The 22,488-nt window shown below is 47.7% G+C and overlaps 1 protein-coding gene across 1 annotated transcript in view; it reads right to left on the bottom strand.

Moving 5' to 3' along the window:
• LOC140904155 (uncharacterized) overlaps window positions 1-22,488 on the bottom strand; it is a 53,920-nt gene that overhangs the window by 7,286 nt on the left and 24,146 nt on the right. Inside the window, exons 5-6 of the mRNA XM_073326467.1 lie at window positions 17,645-17,766; window positions 7,010-7,136 (exon numbers count right to left, since the gene is read on the bottom strand). Of these exons, the coding sequence (XP_073182568.1) occupies window positions 7,010-7,136; window positions 17,645-17,766 (249 nt within the window). The remainder of the gene's footprint in view (window positions 1-7,009; window positions 7,137-17,644; window positions 17,767-22,488) is intronic.

Here is a 22,488-nt window from a genome sequence, read left to right as displayed (position 1 = left end):
ACTGTTCAAAACTAATCCCCTTGTGCCAAATTGCAGTCCCGCTGGGTTCCCATGTTCTGGGAACTCCCCTTGGCTCTCAAGCATTATGAATCAATTTCCAGTCCTTGGGTCTCCCATTGTCTCTCCAGGGCACTCCATGTAGGGACAGTTCTTGATAGTGTATCCATGCCAAACTGCATAGACTTCCATTACTCCATTACTTCCATGGGACAAACCATCCCGATGAGTCGAAAGAATAGTAAATATGGCAGGCGACCAGCTTGGCTTAATGCTGAAATCCTAGCGGATCTTAAACATAAAAAAGAAGCTTACAAGAAGTGGAAGGTTGGACATATGACCAGGGAAGAGTATAAAAATATTGCTCGGGCATGTAGGAATGATATCAGGAGGGCCAAATCGCACCTGGAGCTGCAGCTAGCAAGAGATGTCAAGAGTAACAAGAAGGGTTTCTTCAGGTATGTTGGCAACAAGAAGAAAGCCAAGGAAAGTGTGGGCCCCTTACTGAATGAGGGAGACAACCTAGTGACAGAGGAGGTGGAAAAAGCTAATGTACTCAATGCTTTTTTTGCCTCTGTCTTCACTAACAAGGTCAGCTCCCAGACTGCTGCGCTGGGCATCACAAAATGGGGAAGAGATGGCCAGCCCTCTGTGCAGATAGAGGTGGTTAGGGACTATTTAGAAAAGCTGGACGTGCACAAGTCCATGGGGCCGGACGAGTTGCATCCGAGAGTGCTGAAGGAATTGGCGGCTGTGATTGCAGAGCCATTGGCCATTATCTTTGAAAACTCGTGGCGAACGGGGGAAGTCCCGGATGACTGGAAAAAGGCTAATGTAGTGCCAATCTTTAAAAAAGGGAAGAAGGAGGATCCAGGGAACTACAGGCCAGTCAGCCTCACCTCAGTCCCTGGAAAAATCATGGCGCAGGTCCTCAAAGAATCAATCCTGAAGCACTTGCATGAGAGGAAAGTGATCAGGAACAGCCAGCATGGATTCACCAAGGGAAGGTCATGCCTGACTAATCTAATTGCCTTTTATGATGAGATTACTGGTTCTGTGGATGAAGGGAAAGCAGTGGATGTATTGTATCTTGACTTTAGCAAAGCTTTTGACACGGTCTCCCACAGTATTCTTGTCAGCAAGTTAAGGAAGTATGGGCTGGATGAATGCACTATAAGGTGGGTAGAAAGCTGGCTAGATTGTCGGGCTCAACGGGTAGTGATCAATGGCTCCATGTCTAGTTGGCAGCCGGTATCAAGTGGAGTGCCCCAAGGGTCGGTCCTGGGGCCGGTTTTGTTCAATATCTTCATAAATGATCTGGAGGATGGTGTGGATTGCACTCTCAGCAAATTTGCGGATGATACTAAACTGGGAGGAGTGGTAGATATGCTGGAGGGGAGGGATAGGATACAGAAGGACCTAGACAAATTGGAGGATCGGGCCAAAAGAAATCTGATGAGGTTAAATAAGGATAAGTGCAGGGTCCTGCACTTAGGATGGAAGAATCCAATGCACCGCTACAGACTAGGGACCGAATGGCTAGGCAGCAGTTCTGCGGAAAAGGACCTAGGGGTGACAGTGGACGAGAAGCTGGATATGAGTCAGCAGTGTGCCCTTGTTGCCAAGAAGGCCAATGGCATTTTGGGATGTATAAGTAGGGGCATAGCGAGCAGATCGAGGGATGTGATCGTTCCCCTCTATTCGACATTGGTGAGGCCTCATCTGGAGTACTGTGTCCAGTTTTGGGCCCCACACTACAAGAAGGATGTGGATAAATTGGAGAGAGTCTAGCGAAGGGCAACAAAAATGATTAGGGGTCTAGAACACATGACTTATGAGGAGAGGCTGAGGGAGCTGGGATTGTTTAGCCTGCAGAAGAGAAGAATGAGGGGGGATTTGATAGCTGCTTTCAACTACCTGAAAGGGGGTTCCAAAGAGGATGGCTCTAGACTGTTCTCAATGGTAGCAGATGACAGAACGAGGAGTAATGGTCTCAAGTTGCAGTGGGGGAGGTTTAGATTGGATATTAGGAAAAACTTTTTCACTAAGAGGGTGGTGAAACACTGGAATGCGTTACCTAGGGAGGTGGTAGAATCTCCTTCCTTAGAGGTTTTTAAGGTCAGGCTTGACAAAGCCCTGGCTGGGATGATTTAACTGGGAATTGGTCCTGCTTTGAGCAGGGGTTTGGACTAGATGACCTTCAGGGGTCCCTTCCAATCCTGATATTCTATGATTCTATGATACTCCGACAGCCATTACTTCCCCAGTAGAGCTGGATGTATTTTAAAGAATCTTTATTGAGGTTACAGGGACAAACCATCCCGATGTGTAGAAAGAATAGTAAATATGGCAGACAACCAGCTTGGCTTAACAGTGAAATCCTTGCTGATCTTAAACACAAAAAAGAAGCTTACAAGAAGTGGAAGACTGGACAAGTGACCAGGGAGGAGGATAAAAGTATTGCTCAGGCATGCAGGAGGGAAATCAGGAAAGCCAAATCACACTTGGAGTTGCACCTAGCAAGGGATGTTCAGAGTAACAAGAAGGGTTTCTTCAGGTACGTTAGCAACAAGAAGGTGGTCCGGGAAAGTGTGGGCCCCTTACTGAATGAGGGAGGCAACCTAGTAACAGAGGATGTGGAAAAAGCTAATGTACTTAATACTTTTTTTGCCTCTGTCTTCACGAACAAGGTCAGCTCCCAGACTACTCCACTGGGTAGCACAGAATGGGGAGGAGGTGACCTCTGTAGAGAAAGAAGTGGTTCAGGACTATTTAGAAAAGCTGGACGAGCACAAGTCCAAAGGTGCTAAAGGAGTTGGCTGATGTGATTGCAGAGCCATTGGCCATTATCTTTGAAAACTCATGGTGATCGGGGGAGGTCCTGGACAACTGGAAAAAGGCTAATGTAGTGCCCATCTTTAAAAAAGGGAAGGAGGATCTGGGGAACTACAGGTCAGCAACCGCACCTCAGTCCCTGGAAAACTCATGGAGCAGGTCCTCAAGGAATTAATTCTGAAGCACTTAGAGGAGAGGAAAGTGATCAGGAACAGTCAGCATGGATTCACCAAAGGCAAGTCATGCCTGACTAACCTAATTGCCTTCTATGATGAGTTAACTGGCTCTGTGGATGAGAGGAAAGCAGTGGATGTGTTATTCTTTGACTTTAGCAAAGCTTTTGATATGGTCTCCCACAGTATTCTTGTCAGCAAGTTAAAGAAGCATGGGCTGGATGAATGGACTATAAGGTGGATAGAAAGCTGGCTAGATCATCGGGCTCAACGGGTAGTGATCAATGGCCCCATGGCTAGCTGGCAGCAAGTATCAAGCGGAGTGCCCCAAGAGTCGGTCCTGGGGCCAGTTTTGTTCAATATCTTCATTAATGATCTGGAGGATGCTGTGGATTGCACCCTCAGCAAGTTTGCAGATGACACTAAACTGGGAGGAGTGGTAGATATGCTGGAGGCTAGGGATAGGATACAGATGGCCCTGGACAAATTAGAGGATTGGGCCAAAAGAAATCTGAGGAGGTTCAACAAGGACAAGTGCAGAGTCCTGCACTTAGGACGGAAGAATCCCATTCACTGCTACAGACTAGGGACAGAGTGGCTAGGCAGCAGTTCTGCAGAAAAGGACCTAGAGGTTACAGTGGACGAGAAGCTGGATCTGAGTCAGCAGTGTGCCCTTGTTGCCAAGAAGGCTAATTGCATTTTGAGCTGTTTAAGTAGGAGCATTGCCAGCAGATCGGGGGACATGATCGTTCCCCTCTATTTGGCATTGGTGAGGCCTCATCTGGTGTACTATATCCAGTTTTGGGCTACACACTACAAGAAGGATGTGGAAAAATTGGAAAGAGTCCAGGGGAGAGCAACAAAAATGATTAGGGGGCTGGAACAAATGACTTTTGAGGAGAGGCTGAGGGAACTGGGGTTATTTAGTCTGCAGAAGAGAAGAATGAGGGGGGATTTGATAGCTGCTTTCAGCTACCTGAAAGGGGGTTCCAAAGAGGATGGATCTAGACTGTTCTCAGTGGTAGCAGATGACAGAACAAGGAGCAATGGTCTAGAGTTGCAGTGGGGGAGGTTTAGGTTGGATATTAGGAAAAACTTTTTCACTAGGAGGGTGGTGAAGCACTGGAATGAGTTACCTAGGGAGGTGGTGGAATCTCCTTTCTTAGAGGTTTTTAAGGTCAGGCTTGGCAAATCCCTGGCTGGGATGATTTAGTTGGGGATTGGTCCTGCTTTGAGCAGGGGGTTGGACTAAATGACCTCCTGAGGTCCCTTCCAACTCTGATATTCTTTGATTCTAAAAAGAAAAGGAGTACTTGTGGCACCTTAGAGACTAAGAAATTTATTTGAGCATAAGCTTTTGTGAGCTACAGCTCACTTCATCGGATGCATGCAGTGGAAAATTCAGTGGGAAGATTTATATACATAGAGAACATGAAACAATGGGTGTTACCATACGCACTGTAACCAGAGTGATCACTTAAGGTGAGCTATTACCAGCAGGAGAGTGGGGGGGGGGGAGTGGAACCTTTTGTAGTGATAATCAAGGTGGGCCATTTCCAGCAGTTGACAAGAACGTCTGAGGAACAGTGGAGGGTGGAGGGGAGGAATAAACATGGGGAAATAGTTTTACTTTGTGTAATGACCCATCCACTCCCAGTCTCTATTCAAGCCTAAATTAATCGTATCCAGTTTGCAAATTAAATTTCAATTCAGGAGTCTCTCGTTGGAGTCTGTTTTTGAAGTTTTTTTGTTGAAGAATTGCAACTTTTAGGTCTGTAATTGAGTGACCAGAGAGATTGAAGTGTTCTCCAACTGGTTTTTGAATTTGCCAATTTGCTGATCTTTTTTATATGTTTGTATCATCTTTGTAGTATGAGTTATAAATATGTAGGGTATGTCTGTATTCCAAAACTTATGCTGTGTTTCTGGGTGACACCCCCAGACAGATTGGCATCAGCAGTGCTCAGCCTGTTCAATGGTCCATCAAGGGTCACCAGTTGTGAAATAAACCCATTGAAAGGAACCAGGGAAGACACCTTGTGAGTCAGCAAGGCATGTGGTATGCCTGTGGACAGAGAAGTCTAAGGCTTTTCCATGCCATGTGCTGTGAAGCTTGTGTTTGGGACAAAGAAAGTACAAGCCACATGGCAAAAGGAATACAAAATGGAGATGATGCAGCTGCCCTTTGTCTTCGATCCCATTTCCTACCCCTGGAGAAACTTCTCTACACACTGAAGCATTGAATAAAGGACTGAATGACCCATCCAAGCTGTAGATGTGTTCCCCAGCAAACTCACCAACACTGCTAAGAACCTGATATATGACTTTGAAGTCTGTTCTCAATGGTAGCAGATGACAGAACGAGGAGTAATGGTCTCAAGTTGCAGTGGGGGAGGTTTAGATTGGATATTAGGAAAAACTTTTTCACTAAGAGGGTGGTGAAACACTGGAATGCGTTACCTAGGGGGGTGGTAGAATCTCCTTCCTTAGAGGTTTTTAAGGTCAGGCTTGACAAAGCCCTGGCTGGGATGATTTAACTGGGAATTGGTCCTGCTTCGAGCAGGGGGTTGGACTAGATGACCTTCTGGGGTCCCTTCCAACCCTGATATTCTATGATTCTATGATTCTTATGTATGTAATTGATTGCTTTACTATTTAACAACTCTCTTCTTGTTCTTTCTTTTCTCTTTATAATAAACCTTTAGTTTTAGATACTGAAGATACTGGCTGGTAGCATGGTAGTTTGTGTAAGATCCAACTTAATATTGTCCTGGCAATATGGCTGGCCCTTTAGGGTTCAGAAGAACATTTTGTATAGTGAGCAGAGCTTTTAAATAACTTATCACTGTACTGGACCTAGGTGCTGATTGGGAGCCAGAGAACTGGAATGCAACAAAGGGGGATGTGTGATTTGTTTTTGTGGGGGATCAGGAGTACAGTTTGTGACTGGTTGGTGAGTCTAACTTCAGTGTTGACCATCAGTTCTGGGAGAATATGCTCTTCTTTTTGCAGCCTGCCCTGACCTTGGTATTTTCAGTGAGGGCTACGCTAGGCACCCCGGGTCACACCGGCATTTATCAGCATGCACTCCAGCTACGTGCATTTTATCAGCTGTAGCTGTAAATGAACGGTGAGGGATTAACTGGAGAAGCTTGGCAGAGCTGTGAGTGTGGTATGAAGAGAGGTGCATGTGAAGCCTGAGGGACCTAGTCTGCCCCATTTCAGTGCTGAGTGTTGTAAGTTGTGTCAGTAAATGTATACAAAGGTGTGTTCTTGCCATGGGGATCGTTAGCAGTCTGGTGGCACATAATGCTCGTGGTCTCCGGGGCTTAGGCAGGGGTAAGCGAAGGCGATGACTCAGAAGGAATCCTCAGGTTGAGGGTAAGGGGTGCTAACATTTTGCAGTCGGAGATGGTTTATGTGGAATAGGCTCAGTGCAGACTAGGCAGCTTCTGTTCACTACATCTGACCTAAACCCAAGTTTTGCCTTCGCAAAGAGAAGTGTTAGACTCTGTGCTGGGGGTAGGCAACTATGGCACGCGAGCTGCTTGCCAGTGGCACTCACACTGCCCGGGTCCTGGCCACCGGTCCGGGGGGGCTCTGCATTTTAATTTAATTTTAAGTGAAGCTTCTTAAACATGTTAAAAACCGTATTTACTTTACATACCGCAATAGTTTAGTTATAGATTATAGACTTATAGAAAGAGACCTTCTAAAAAATGTTAACATGTATGACTGGCGCGCGGAACCTTAAATTAGAGTGAATAAATGAAGACTCGCCACACCACTTCTGAAAGGTTGCCGACCCCTAGCCTGTGCTATACTGCTCCTGTGCTCTGTTCCCAGAGGGTTGTGTAGCAGGGGAGGGCACAGGGCTGGGGTGTGTGTCCCTGGCAGGTCGGGGTGATGCTGAAACAGGACAGAGCTGAGTTTGCATTGTGGGGTGATGTGAAACTTAACTCTTCATTTCTCATTACAATAAGCTAGGGGACAGGAATCCTTACCCAGCGAGGTCACAGTCTCATAGTTCTCCTGCATGACGTCTCTGTAGAGGGCTCTCTGAGCAGGGTCCAGCAGAGCCCACTCTTCCTTCGTAAAATACACAGCCACCTCCTCGAAGGTCACCGGCCCCTGAAAGAGCAAGAGTCCAACCCTCAGTAACTGCTGCCCCACTGACAACCCCACTATTCATGGGGCAGCAGGGCCAGTCACATGGAAGCTCTGGGAGGCTCACAGTCAGCACAGTCCCACCCCCACCCCACACAGAGCAGCCAACAGGCATCAAGATGAGGAGAGAAAGAGCCCCTCGTGTCCCCTAAAAGACACAGGGGTAGGTGTCTTCACATCCGTCACACACCTACTAGCCAGAAGCTGATACAGAAGATGGAGCCCAGGGCCCAGGGCCAATTCCTGGGTGGGAATACCAACCCCCTCCTCATTCCCAGCAACTGGATGTGAGGGACAGGACATCACACAAACCTTCTTGAGCGTGCCCCCTCAAATGTCATTGCAGCCCCTCATTCAGGCTCCAGCACTGGGAGTCTGGCAAGTTTTCCCAACCAGTCCGGGGATTTGTTTCCTGTTCCACAAACCAGGGGATTTTTCATCCCCAGCTTTATGGGTCTGTTCCTAGAGTCTAGGCCAAGTCCCAAAAGGTTTGTCACACCCTGCCTCCCTCCTTTCTCAAACATCAGCACTTCGTTCCCCCTCCCATCTCCAGACCACATTCCCCAGAAGCTCCCACTGCCTATTCACCCACGAAAGCTCATGCTCCAATATGTCTGTTAGTCTATACGGTGCCACAGGACTCTTTGCCGCTTTTATATATTTACTGTTCCTCTCCCGGCAGCAACTACTCAATAATCCCTCCCTGAATTGGTTTGCTGACTGCCATTTCCATCTTTTGTCTCATGGGAGGGTTTGGAGTAAAATATGGATATTATTCTGTATTCTTTCACATCAAGAAGGGCAACTGGGAAGATTTCAGAGCAGCCTTCAATTTAATTTCACGTCAAAATTGCCCCAGGCGCTTTCCCTGCAGAGAGACACTCCAGATTCTGCCACACTGGGAAAACGCTTGATCACTTTATTACAGTGCAGACCTGGCCCCTCCCGCCAGGACTAAACCCACCAGAGACATTTTTCAATCCTCCCAGTGACAAACTTTCTGAACCAAATGGTAGAACAGAAGAGAACCAAAGGAGTCACTTTGGGGGATTCCCCCAGACTTGGTCCCCAGGGCAGCATACTCCCAGGCAGGGGGAATAGGGAGACTCAGGAACTTGCTTTTCCTCCTTCTGCTCCTCCCCTTGTTCACAGGCAAGGGAATCTGTCCCGCGATGTTGCAATAAGCATGTCTGGGCAGGTCAGAGATCTGGGAATTTCTCTCCCCACTTATTTCTCCCACTGCCCCTGTCAGTCTCTCTCCTCTTTCCCTTTCAATCTCCTTTCCCCTCTCCCTGCCCCTCCGGTTTGGACAGTCCCATTCCTGGGTCATTTTCTTCCCCATGGCTGGATCAGCTCCTGCAACTACTACTGAGAGGAGAGATGAGCAATGAGGAGGGGTTGTTTGTGCCAAATCACTTTGCTGCCCGTCCTCGGCACCTTCCTTGAGGTCTCTGGCTCAGGAACTGATGTTGGCAGAGCGTAAGTCTGCCTTAGGGGACTTGTTCCAACTGGAGAAATTCTTCACCTTGGCTCAGCACAGAAGAAATTTTAAATAAAGTCACTCTCCAGCACAGATCCCACTGGGACAGAAGGAGCAGCTCAACTTGGGCTTCCAGATAACAGTGGAGGAAACAGCAGCATCTCAGCCAGGAAGCTCAATTCAAGACTCCTCAATAGAGAGAGAGAGAGTTTGTCTTTTAAAAGACTTTAAATAAACTCAGAATAGGAAGCAATAGTAAAAATCAAGAAAAAAATACAAATTCATAAAACAACTGCCCATCCCTAAAACTATTAAGTGCATTTCCAGCAGCCCACCCCTGAATAATGTGATCCAAATTATGTATGAGTAGAATATCTAAATTCCAAATGAAGGCAGAAATCCACTAAAAAATAAATTAAAAAATGAAGCCCATTGGCAATGCCAGTACCAGATACTTTGCATTGTCTGTTTTTCAAAATGGCTGTCTTTGCTTGACTCAAAATGACGTTCACACGGCATATTACAGATCTATTTGTGAATCCATACTTAATGGTAAAAGGAAATACACTATGAGAAAAATCAAGGGACTATAACCAAAAGATACCTTGAAATACAACAAATAATGGGTGTAACCTGGAACAAGTAAGAAACAGATGAGAAACAGTCTCCCCCATGTCACAGGGCACACATGGACACGTTCAGAGTCAAATGATGCACACATTCGAGGCCATACCCCTGTGAAGAATTCTCCATTGGAGATCACCCATATGCTTCGCAATCACAGGATTGCATAGAGACCACCAGGCTGGATAGATGGAGTCTGCCGCCAGAAACTGTCTTCTCCACACTGAACCAGGATAATCAATAAGCATTTGAAAATGCTGAATCTTTACCATAATCATATACAGGTATAATGCTTTGGGGCCTAAGCTATTAAAAGTACATTTTTAAAACTCACTGAAGGTAAGCAAATCGCCATGCCTATCAATGTCCCAATCCACAGCAGGAGCAACAGGCAAGGAAATAGAACTGTGAGTATAATCGGGGACGGCTTGTTCAAAGGGACATTTGTCCAGATCAGCAACACTGTGTCTCCAATAAAAAAAAAAGAAACCAGCAAACAGAATGAAAACCAAGCTTAGCAGCAATGGCCTCTGCTGAGACCCATGCAGAATTAGAAAAAAAATCAATTGAACTCATTTTCTTCCACCTGCTGCAATAAGTGCACCCTGAACTTTGCTATCCAACAGGTCCCACAAGCACAGGTGTTTTTAAAATATTTTTCAAGCTGTCCTACAACCCAGCATCATTATTGCCATGAAAGGCTTTTTTAAGTTCTGCAACACCCGGCTCTAACTGCTCCATTCTCTGGCAGAGGCCCAGAGTTGTCTGCTGTATATACATTGACTTTGCCACCTCCCACCATTGCCTCAAGGAAGGAAAGGCGTCCTTTGGAGGCAACCAGGTGCCGCAAAAAATATTTAAAAGAGTCCCCAAAATGAACATCCTGTACAAGGCAAGTGTTAAAATGCTAGTATGGGTGACAGTCTCCCACAGAGAGAAGAGAACACAAATGAGACCGAACACGATCTGAAATCCCAGCTGGGACAATGCAACTAGAAAGCAAATGATGAATAAACACATAAAAAGCCCTGCCCAAGTGGGTCCTAGACAAAGAGCTGGTACCGGTACTCAACGAGCTGTACAGCTGGGCATAAGGTTGGAAATGCTGTCGCAACACTGACAGACCCTGGTCATCAGCAGGCAGGATCAAACCTGGGACTTCTGGAGCTCAGTGGTCTCGGTGCCACTAGATGGGCCAGAACACGACACCCAGGGGGCGTGTAGGTTATACTATCCCACATCAGTCCAGTCAGCAGCCTGTCAAAGAGCTGAAAGTCACTGAGCAGACAGTGGATGAGGTTCCAGATGATTCCTATCCAATCTGTTGTTAAGAGTACAATTGAAATTGCTCCCCCCCACCCCAAATTAAAATATCACCTGTCAAAAAAACAATTTGCCAAAAGAGCACCCAAGTGCTGGGAAGAAAAAAAGAAAAAGTTCCCTGTATTTCCCTCCAGGAGGATTTTACACATTAACCAAAAAAAGATGATATTGCTCAAAAGTAGCTTGACCCATCAATAAACGTCCTGGAACAACGGCCTGCAGGGCCAGCCCATCTGCAAAGAGAAAGGCAACTCCCACACTCCCCGTGGAACCAGGACTCAGAAAAACCTCCCCTCTCCAATCAGAAAGCCAATTGGTTTGGTGCCTGCATCTCTGCAAGAGTCCTGCAGGAATGAAACGTCCACTTTCTTCTGAGACAGGCCCTCAAAAAGAGCCTGCAGGAGGTACACAGTCACAGAGAGCGCTGCCTAGTGGGGAGGGGAGGTTTTTGGCAGGGTGTCTCCCTGTTGCAAGCACAGCCCGGTCCTTCAGTGTCCCTGCCACAGGGGTTTCCCGTTCTCCCCATGAGCATAGAAGCTCTACTAGGCTGGGCCCTTGGACAGTCCACGCCTTCCCCAGCTGGGGACTCCTGGTAAAAGTAATACCCGGCAGCGACCCAGGCCCCCTGAGCAGTGTGTTCCCTGACTGCACTGGCCAAACCAGCCTGCTTCACAGCGCCCTCAGAAACTGGGGCCCCCTCCACCATCCATGGCCATTTTTTAAAAGGGGGCTTTCCCCACAAGCCAGAGTCCCCAGCGAAGGCCACGGATTCCACAGCAACAGGCTCTGCCTCCATTTCATAGTCAGGAGTCCCAGAACCAGTCATGCCATCTTCCCCCAGCTTGTAAAGGGCATTACCCACGGTAAACATCTGATGAAGTGAGCTGTAGCTCACGAAAGCTCATGCTCAAATAAATTGGTTAGTCTCTAAGGTGCCACAAGTCCTCCTTTTCTTTCCTCAGAGAAACACCCATGTTTCCAGGCCCAGGGTCACAGCTCCCTGGGGCAGCCCGCCTCTTTCTCGGCCACTGATTGACTAAACGTGTCAGACTCCCGCCAGGCCCTTGCTAGCCACACACACTCCCCAGTCCTATATTTTAGGGACATGTTTGGAACCATTGTTTAAAATCATAAAAATCTGCCTATGGAAGAAGCAGACATGCCAAAACTCCAGGGCTTTACAGCCCCGGGGAATCCTCACAAGAGGGCTGGTGATTTCACCATAGCTTGCCAGGTCTCACGCCAGCTGCTCATTTCTTTACAAAGGAGGGACATTAGAGACAGTGACTTTAACAGATGATGTTGAGAGGGCAACAAGGACAGAAACACCAACAAGGACAAAAACAGCCCAGTCCTTCAGCTGGTTGGCTAAGACCCTGGATAAAATCTTATAAACAGAGCAGAGAGAGGGGAAATCGGTCTCCAATTCCATAAATCACAGAGGTCCCCCTTTTTGAGAAGCACAGTGATCGCTGCCCAGTGGCAGGACCTGGATATACTTCAGCACTCCTAGAAAACAGTCAATAAGATGCCAGAAATCTTTGCAGAATTGGGATGGCAGCCCACTGATCCCTGAGGCCTTGCCTGTAGAGAGCTGCGGAACTGCAACAGAGGGCTCCAGCAATGACAGCGGGGCAGCCAGACACCGTTGCAGCTCTCTGGGCAGACAGGATAATCCCTGATGCAGCTCGGCCATTACCATGTCTCTTACCATGTCACAGGCTTTGGGAACACACAGAGAGCTGTAAAAGGAAACAGCTGCTTTCCGGATCTCAGCAGGGTCAGTCATCAGACGACCATCCGACAGCTAGAGAGAAGAAATCTGCTGATGGTCCATAGTCTTTTTCTCCATCCCCAGCCCCACAAGACAGCTTGGAGAAGCACCAATGTCAAGTGGGTGGGTCAAACAGGCCCAACCTGGGCCCCGTGCCCCTTCTCTTCCAACAAGCACCTCAGGCATTAATACTTCTCCGTTAGAGATTGGGGAATCTGCACTGGCTCCCCATACAGCTGGATCTGGAGTTTCCTGACAGCCCACCCCTAACACTCCCAAACCACTGTGGATAGTGGGGTGAAATCTGAGCCCTTCAGTAGTATTAAAGCACTAGTGGGAAGCCCAGGCAGAAAGAGGAAGATACACTTACAGAGTCCCAATGATGTTCAGACAAATGAGTGGGGGACATGGAAGAGCAAACAGGTAAGGCTGTCATGAATTGGTAATGACAGAAACCCCCCTTGGTGAGGTTTGAAGGACTGACTCTTGCCAGGCAACTGGTGGAGTGTGTGTGTGTGGGAGGGGGAGGGTATCTCTGGTAAGCTTTTAGCAAGTGTGTATGTTCTTTTATTTATCTTTAAATATGTTCTCTCTGTAATGTTTTCCCCTTAAGAATAAGTGTTTGCTCAGAAAGCTTTGTGTGGCATCATATAACTGCAGGCCGTGGTGCTGTTCACAGCAGCTGGAGAAAAAGCCGGGTACACAGGCTGGCCTGTTCGGGTAGTCTGGCTTGCTGGGAATATCACTGTATAAGCAGGGAGCTGTGCGGCCAGGAAACACCCCGTCCGGAGGGAGAAAGCAGCGGGTCTCTGCCCAAGCGAGGTGACTGCGAGGAGCCAGAAGCCTAAGCATGGGCCAGGAGGGGGAACACAGGTGCAGTTCCCTGAGCTGTGACACAGATTCGATATTAGAACCTGCACCCCCTGCCAGCCATTCACACAGGCAGAGGGAGCCCTGCGCGATGCTTTCACCGGAGGATGGAGGGCACGGAGGAGCCACAACAGTTAAGAAACTTCCAGCCCTGTCCCTGACCAATAATGGCCACTGACCCACCTCAGAGGTGGCTGCATCTCAGGGCTGGAGGAAGGAACCCTTCGTGGAGACCATTTGTTATGGGGTTTGGGGATACTCTGGTCAGAGTCACTGAGCCATAGTCACAGGGTTTAAGGCCAGAAGGGACCCCCTGGTCTTCTGGCCTGACCTCCTGTATGTCACACACCATCAGCACCAACCAGCATCGCACACTAAACCCAACAACTGACCTGAGACCAAAGTCTCAGAGCCCATAGGAACCTAAACTATTCTGTGCTACGGGAAGAGGAGTAGAGGGACACAGTTGCACCAGTGCCAGAGGGCCCAGCAATGGCAGGGAAATGAGTCAGCCAGATACATCCAGATAATCCTGGCAAGTGACCCGGCACCCCACACTCTAGAGGAAGGGGGAAAATACTCAAGGTCACTGCCAATCTGACCTAGGCAGACTCCACTGTGGTGATCAATTAGACCCTGGGCATGTGAGCAAGAACCCACCAGCCAAACAGCTGCGAGAGGGAATGTTCGGTCCCACCCAGTGTCTTGTCTCCAGCCATGGCAGTCTCTGAGGCTTCAGAGGAAGAAGACAAAATAAATAAATAAATAAAAACCCAGAATACGTGGGGTGAGAGAATCCCATCCTGACCCCAGCAGGGGGCTGGCTCAAGCTCTGAAGCATCAGCTTTTAGCAACATAAGAAATAAACTGGAACCCAAGGCTGCTCAGCCCAACCCCCACTATCACAAGCAATGCCGTCATACGATCCCGTTCATAATCAGTTGAAGGAGGGAGAGGAAAAATTGAAGTTGTTTGCCCCCAGGGGAGTGACCCCCTCATCCTGCCCCATCTGGGGAAAAGGTAAGGGTCCAGCCAACTGTCCGGTTAGCAGCTGGGAAACACTCATCCCCCAAATATGGGGAAGCCTCTGGCTTTGATGTCTACTAAATATGGGAGACGTCACTTTCATCAGCCAACATTTTAATGGAGATAAATGAGGACACAGATGATTCTCAAATGAGAGGGGAAAGTTGGTTTTTAGGATATCAGACCTACCCCCTGCAGCTTCCAATCTGGGGAATGACTCAGGAAAACAGGTTCCCTCCAAACAGGAGTTGCTACAATGAAATAAACATGGGGAAGACCTCTAAAACGGAGAGGGTTTTTTAATTCGTTTTTGATAACTACACAGAAAATAGCAAAATCGGAGAAGTGATCTCAATGTTCAGTAATTAAAGAGAAAAGGGAGGAAATCTGAGGAATTTGGGGTCAGTTTTCACAAATTAGAGAACAAAGTAGGAAAATGTGAGGATTTTAGACAGGGTGTATAAAAATTGGTGATTTTTATTTAATTTTTTCATGTTATTTAAATCAGATTCTTTTGATTTTATTATTTAAATTAGTATGAGTTTTTCTTTTAAAAAAACCTGTTTAAAATGAATTTTGAATTTAATACACAATATTTGAAGACCTAGCCTTATTATAATCTCTTAAAATATTTAAATAACAAATAAATATGATGAATCCGGGAGCCTCTATCAAACACTTGACATTAAAGGCTGCTTTTCTATGTAAAGAAAGAATCAGGGGGAAAGAATCTAACTTTTGAGGTCAAGATTTATAAATACAGCACAGTAGATCGTTAAGGGCTTCATCCTGTGGGCATCAGGGGCTGTGCCACTGGGTGCCTCAGACTGGCAAAGTCATCACAGGTGTTGGGACAAAGCCACTGACTCAAAGAGACACCAACAAGGAATGTAAGCTGAAGTCTCTTTCAGGTATATTGGAACATTTTCCCAGGCTGACCTGAAATAATCAGTTTAATTCACTAACTAGAGTTATTTTCTCTGTTTAATAAATCACTTAGTTGTAAATGTGAAACATGTTTTGATAAAAGAAGTTTATGTATCCAAGACATTTCAGATGATTTAGTTTCATAAAAATACATTTTATATGCTGCTTTGTGTGTTTAATTAAATTCTAGTTACCATCCTAATGCAGCATAACACAGAATCACTAGCAAAAAGTTAATTTTCTATTAAATAAGCAATATATCATTCACCATTTTCTAATGTACTAAAAATGTACAATTAATAAAAATATGAAAATGTTAAGCTATATAATGTATCTAGTTATAGTGTATCCTCCTTGGTAGCAAAAAGATGTACCTAATCTCAGTGGTGTTGGAACTAGGAGGGCTGGGGGTGGCTGCCGCACCCCCGGGCTTGAAGTAGTAATAGCAAACACCAAATACATAGTTTCAATGGTTTCCATCATCAGCACCCCCCACTATAAAAATTGTTCCAGCACCTCTGCCTAATCTAGTGTAAAGTGTCTATTTAGTTTTAAATCAACATGTTGTAATCGTTGTGTCAACCAAAGGGAATGCACCTTTCTTTAGACAAAAAACCAACAACAACTACAAGTGGAAAAGTTTACTAAACTTCAGTGCTTTATATCAAGGCTTCCCACTGGGTTATTTAAATTATTATTTGAATTGCTGATTTAAATTGCCTTGTTTTAAATCAATCCACCCTGATTTTATATCAATGATCAATAATAGCTAAAGAGGCAAAATGAGTGATTTATCAATATTTTATCAACAGAAAGGAAAAGAGCAACAGTAGCAATAATTTTATTGTAATATTCAAGAATTTGAGAAAAGGACAAAATCTAATGAGATTTTTACGTTAATATTCTATATTTAGATTGGCAGGAAGAAATCTCAAGAGCATATTACCTTAGTAACATAACTACAGAGAAAGTGGGGCAATTTGGGGGGGGGGGGTATTTTATATCGATGTTTAGGAATTAGGGAGAAAAAATGGATCAAAAATCATATTTGACAATAGGAGAGAAAAACACCAAGATCTGAGGGCAATTCAATAATTACAGGGGAAAAGGGGGAAAGTTTGAGGGGATTCAACAGGAATGTTCAATAAAGGATCAGAAAGTGATGGTTCCCTCCACCCCCACCATTCACATGCAGAGCAGGGAGCCCTTTGTGTCACTCATGCAAGGGAGGAGGTGTAGAGCAGGAGATGGGCAGGCGGCTGAGTTGGGGGGGGGGGGGAAACAGCAGCTGAGAGTGGATCCTCCAGGGGGGACATTGGCTCCCCCTTCCCCTCCTGTGCCCCTTCCAGGCCCTGTTGCTGGCAGAGACTGGCCACCCCACCATCCCCACCCCAGATTCAGCCGTGTTTCAGGCCTCTCCCAAACAGCACCCACTAACCCCCCATCCCATTTGGGCAACAATTTCCCACCTAAAGAAGGACAAACTGCTGCAGATGGAATGGGCAGGGGAACCCACATATCTGAGGAGATTTTAGATTGAGATTTGAGAAATAGAAAGAAAATGGTTTAATATCTGGGAGGGTAAAAGGTGAATCCTCTGAGAGAAAAGTCGGGTGCGGGGAACCAGGTGGATTTGACAGGTTTCGGAGTAGCAGCCCTGTTCGTCTGTATCCGCAAAAAGGACAGGAGGATTTGTGGCACCTTAGCGACTAACATATTTATTAGAGCATAAGCTTTCCTGAGCTGCAGCTCACTTCATGGGGTGGATTTGATAGTCATATTTGATCATTAGAGAGAAAGGAGGAAGAAGTGGAGAGAATTTTTTTCAACATTTGAGGGGAAAGTGACAAAACCAGAGAAGATGCATTTAACTCTCCCCCCCCCCACACACACACATACACTTAAGCCCCCCCCCCCACACACACACACCTACCTCTTCCCCTGGTCTTCTCCCCCTGAAATCTCCTGCCTTCCCAGAGACAGTTCAGACTCCCCCGGGTCACACTTGCCTGGTGTCAGGTATCAGAGGGGAAGCCGCGTTAGTCTGTATCCACAAAAACAAGCATGCATCTGAAGCAGTGGGGTTCTTTTACCCACAAAAGCTTAGACCCAAATAAAGCTGTTAGTCTTTACTTGGTGCCACCGGACTCCTCCTTGTTCCAGCTCGCAGGGTCTGTCCCGTCCCGCCACCTCTGGCTCATTGTTCATCCCTCCCTTCCCCACCCCTCCGCCCCCACACAGGCAAGCGGGGGGACCAGCTCTGGGGCCTCTTTCCCCACCTGCAGCCCCCGGGGCTTTGCCTGTCCAGCCGGTCCTGCCCAGAGCTGCAGCAGGCAGCTCCGACCCTCGCCGGGCCCTTGACCGGGGCTGCGAGACCCGAGAACCCCTGGGGCAGAGAGTCACTTTCCTGCCCGTCCCCAGCACTTCCCAGGGGAGCTTCTCACTCACCTGCAGTCTGCAGCCCGGGGGGCTGGTCCCCGCTGGAGAAAGTCCCCCGCGGCTGGGCAGGGAGGGGTTAATGAGGGGCTCCCCCCAGCCCAGACCCCCATTGGGGTGCGGGGAGTCAGCAGCTGCTCAGCCCGGGCTCCCGGGTCAAAATGGAGGGAGCAGCGCCTGGGATTTTAGGAGCATCCGCGCCCAGGTGTCTGGTCTCGGGGCTTTGTTCTGCCTGCTGCCCGCCTCCTTCCTCCCAGCACCCAACGCTCAGCGCTGCAGCAGCCCCTTCCTGTGTCAGCAGCCCCGGGCCTGTCTCCGGCTGCTGGCTGGAGCCTCCCCTCTGTCTTTGCCGGGCGCGGAGCGCTGCCCTGAGCGCCCGCTGCAGGCAGGCTCTTGGGACCAGCTCCTGGCCGCCGCTGCAGGGGCCGAGCCGGAGAGAGGGAATGCCCTGGGGACAGGAACGTGACTCAGTCTCCCTGCCGGAGAGGAGGGGAAGGGGTGAGACAGGGAAAGAGGAGAAAGAAAGGAGCAGACGGAAAATCAGTGGGTGGGGGAGGGGGCTCCCAGTAAGAAGTAGCAAATGACAGCTGAGGCCTCTGAGAAAGTACCTAGATAAAATATCACATAGCCGCAATTATTAACACCAAAACACTTTCGGACAACTGCGGTAAGTTTCGAAATTGTTTTGAGTGTACAAAGAGTATTAACTTCGGTTTTGTCAAATAGAAGGATTGCAGGCCTAGATGCAGATAGATAGGTAAACCTATTCAAAACTTCCCAGCCTTAGTGTGGCTTGTTTAGTATCCCTATCAGAGTTTGAAAGAAAATGACACGTGAACGCTGGAGCTTAGCCTTATGAGTCAAGCCCCCTAACCTTGGCATTTTCAGTGTGGGCTCCCCAAGGCACAGCGGAAAGGGGTGCAGGTTCCTGGGGTGATGGGACTACAGGGGGTCATTGTGGCCATGGGAGTGTCACTGTGAGGGGCAGGGTCCATGAGGGTGTGACTGTGACGGGAGGGCTGTAATGGGGGAGCTATGGGGTGTCTCTGTGACGGGGAGGGGCTGTAAGGCTATGGTCACTTCCAGGCACCCCCTGACATGGGTGTTGAACTGCCCCCTCCTTCTGCGGGTGCTACGTGAATAATGTAACTGAAGTCAACGTACTTAGATCTACTCACCGTGGCGTCTTCACGGCGGTGAGTTGACTGCTGCCGCTCCCCCGTCAACTCCACCTGTGCCTCTCGCGGCGGTGGAGTACAGGAGTCGACGGGAGAGCGCTCATGGGTACATTTATCGCATCTAGACAAAACACGATAAATCAACCCCCGCTGTATTGAACGCTACCTGCCGATTCGGCGGGTAGTATACGCATACCCTAGGTCTCGGTTTAAGTTTTTCTGGAATCTGGATTTTACCATATGGTGGTGGTTATTATGCAGTGATTCCTGTTCCATTTTTTAATTTTGCTATGGCTACCTTTTTCCATTTCTGTCCCCATTCTTCAGGCACAGGGTAGCTACCTGAAGCTTGCTGTTGGCCACCAATATTTATAACAGGGGACAGCACGTCTCTTTTTTTGTAGGTTTTTTACCTCTGTTTCCAGTGTTTTATTTTGTTCCCATGCTTGCTGTCTCTGGACTGCTTGCCACCCTGCTAGGAGAGCGGGAGTGTTCCAGAGCTCTGTGGCTTCTCCTGCTTCTTTTAACTCTTTCTTTGTTTCTGTTACTTGCAACACCAATTTTGTGGCATGTTATCTTAGCCATTTAACAGCCATGGTTATAGTTTGCAATTTTCTACATTTCAAGGCTACAGTCTGCCCTAGCCTTACAAATTCCATTGCATGTTTCTTCCCCACTATATTTTTTTAATTCATATGGACCTCTTTTGCTAGCAACCCAGCATATCCATGCCTTCTAAAACTTTGTGGGGATTTTCAGGGAGAGGATAAGCGGGTTCCCTAATACATAATTTTCTACCACGTTAGATTGTGATTCCTACAGAGGGCAGCTTGCTTACTTACCAGATCAGCGGTTGGTGTCACCAGTGTGGTCAGATGTTTGGCTGCTTGTGTGTGTTCTCCCTGTGTGGTGCTCCAGCTCTGCCCAGACAGCTGGCACAGCAGATCTCGAGCGAACCGCCCAATGACCACAAAATCTGTTCAGGTGTGAAGGCACTTGGTCAGGTTTATTGCCAACGAAGCATGGTCCTAGCTCCCCAGATCGATGTCTACAGTTATACCCATGAAAATGGACGCAGCTCAGTCAGTGGCCAGACTTCCGATTGCCCCCTTGGCTGGCCAAAGATGCTCCTTCTGAGATCCATCTTTATACGCCAATACAAACAAGTTATGTGTTGCCCCTGACATATCAGAATCATAGAATCATAGAAGATCAGGGTTGGAAGGGACCTCAGGAGGTCATCTAGTCCAACCCCCTGCTCAAAGCAGGACCAATCCCCAATTAAATCATCCCAGCCAGGGCTTTGTCAAGCCTGACCTTAAAAACTTCCAAGGAAGGAGATTCCACCACCTCCCTAGGTAACGCATTCCAGTGTTTCACCACCCTCCTAGTGAAAAAGTTTTTCCTAATATCCAACCTAAATCTCCCCCACTGCAGCTTGAGACCATTACTGCATCCTCTGGGGTGGAGGGTGCCATCCTCTGACGTATCTGGATGCCACCCATTGCCTTATACCTGTTGGTTTGATCAAAACCTATCTATCCATCATGCTGTTATCCTGACCTTATCCTTAAGATGGGTCGGCGTGTTTCTGTTATCTCTGGTGAATGTGCTGGTATCGGGGTGTGCTGGTACCACCTTTCTGGAATGGGTTTGCGTGTGTATTCTTGTGCCTAGCACTACCTAGGAACGTGTGTTTCTGCAATATCAGCCCTGGTCTTGCCAGATTCTGTGAGCAGGACCTGCCTCTGGCTCACACCTTAACTTTGCTTTATATCAGCAAAGTTTTGACCACTACGTTAGTTCAGGCCTCTAATACAAGGGCTTAAGTCTCACGTTCTCTTTCTACTACAATTACTGCAATAACGTTTGTATAAAATATGCCCATGAGGTATCATGTGGAAGCTAACAACACGCTGGTTATTAATGTCACTGTAAAATGCATGTGCTAACCTTAGATGTGACATTCTGAATTTCCTCTGTATGCTGTCACTAGAACATGTTTAACACAAAGACAGCCTCCCTAGGGAACAGTGACGCACAGGTGTGTCCTAGACAAAGGAATGGGGGGTTGCTTCCACTTACCTAAAGCTTCAAGCTAGACCAGCAGGGGTTCTCCTGAGCCTGAACTCAGGAGACGGAGAACTAACAAGGCTCCTGCACACAGAGAGACACAGGAGACTGAATCTCCAGGTGGCTTTGCTGACAGGATGGGTGTATTTATCCCAGTTATATTAACAAGCAGTGACGCATTGAGTCCTTCACAGAGCAGTCTGAGGATGAGCCATGGTAGGAGCTGTGCGCTGCAGAGAAACATCTCTCAGAGTTCACTCATAGAATCATAGAATATCAGGGTTGGAAGGGACCCCAGAAGCTCATCTAGTCCAACCCCCTGCTCAAAGCAGGACCAATTCCCAGTTAAATCATCCCAGCCAGGGCTTTGTCAAGCCTGACCTTAAAAACCTCTAAGGAAGGAGATTCTACCACCTCCCTAGGTAACGCATTCCAGTGTTTCCCCACCCTCTTAGTGAAAAAGTTTTTCCTAATATCCAATCTAAACCTCCCCCAAACTGGTAACTGGTTGTTACTTGCTAGTTTGCTAGTGAGGAAGACAGGCTGGTGTAGCAGGAAGCTGGCACAGTCTAGTCCAGTGGTTCTCAAACTTTTGTACTGGTGACCCCTTTCACACAGCAAGCTTCTGAGTGCGACCCCCCTTATAAATTAAAATCATTTTTTTCTATATTTAACACCATTATAAATGCTGGAGACAAAGCAGGGTTTGGGGTGGAGGCTGACAGCTCGCGACCCCCCCCCCGTAATAACCTCGCAACCCCCTGAGGAGTCCCGACCCCTAGTTTGAGAACCCCTGGTCAAATCACTCTTGCTGAGGTAGGGAGGTAACAGTGGCTCAGAGCTCTGGGTAGCCCCTGCAGTGAGTTCCAGCAGGTGCTCATCAGGTCCCGGGAGGTGGTGAGGGAGAGGCGCATGTGTCATAATGAAAGACGGGGCTCACTGCAACTCCTTCCCTTTCCTTTATGTCTGAGTGCCCCCCCCTCTCCCCGCCCCAGCAGCCAGACCTTGTGCTTTTGCCTCTCCTGGAATGAAATTCTGAAATTCTCCCATTCCTAGACCTTGGGCGACAATACCCTGTGTGAACAACTATCCCCTCTGGAGTAGGGAGTCCCTTTGTAAACTGCTCCAGTCCTGCTCATCTAACCCAGTTCTGCAAGCTGGCTACTGCCAGCCAGTAGAATATCCAAAGTTAAGAACCATTCATTATTTTTGCCAAGGGTGGCTCATCTTGAGACTTTCTTCTTATCCTGCTTGTTTTCCTCACAGATCTCCTATGAAACGAATCCAAATGATTCAGACAGTAAATATTGCAGGAACCAGGGCAACATACAGCATTCATCAGTATTATGGAGCAGCTCCGTCTCCGTCACAGGGGTTTGGAGAAATATGACTACGGGATACCTGGGAAGTGGAGAGGGTGGGAGGAAGGGGCTGTGGGAGTTTTGAGGGATGTGGAGCTGTGGGGGATCCCAGCCCATTCACACACAATTCCTGCCCAGACCCCACTGAGTTAGAGCCTGAGCTCCATGAGCTCTGGCATTCCTCTAGCCCAGTTTCATTTTATTTTCCTTACTTTTCTCAAATATTATTATTCATACTCTTCCC

The sequence above is a fragment of the Lepidochelys kempii genome, chromosome 28 (genome assembly GCF_965140265.1).
Source record: "Lepidochelys kempii isolate rLepKem1 chromosome 28, rLepKem1.hap2, whole genome shotgun sequence".
Lineage (NCBI taxonomy): Eukaryota > Metazoa > Chordata > Testudines > Cheloniidae > Lepidochelys > Lepidochelys kempii.
The sequence above is the reverse complement of the archived record's forward strand: the minus strand, read 5'-3'. Positions and strand labels throughout refer to the sequence as shown.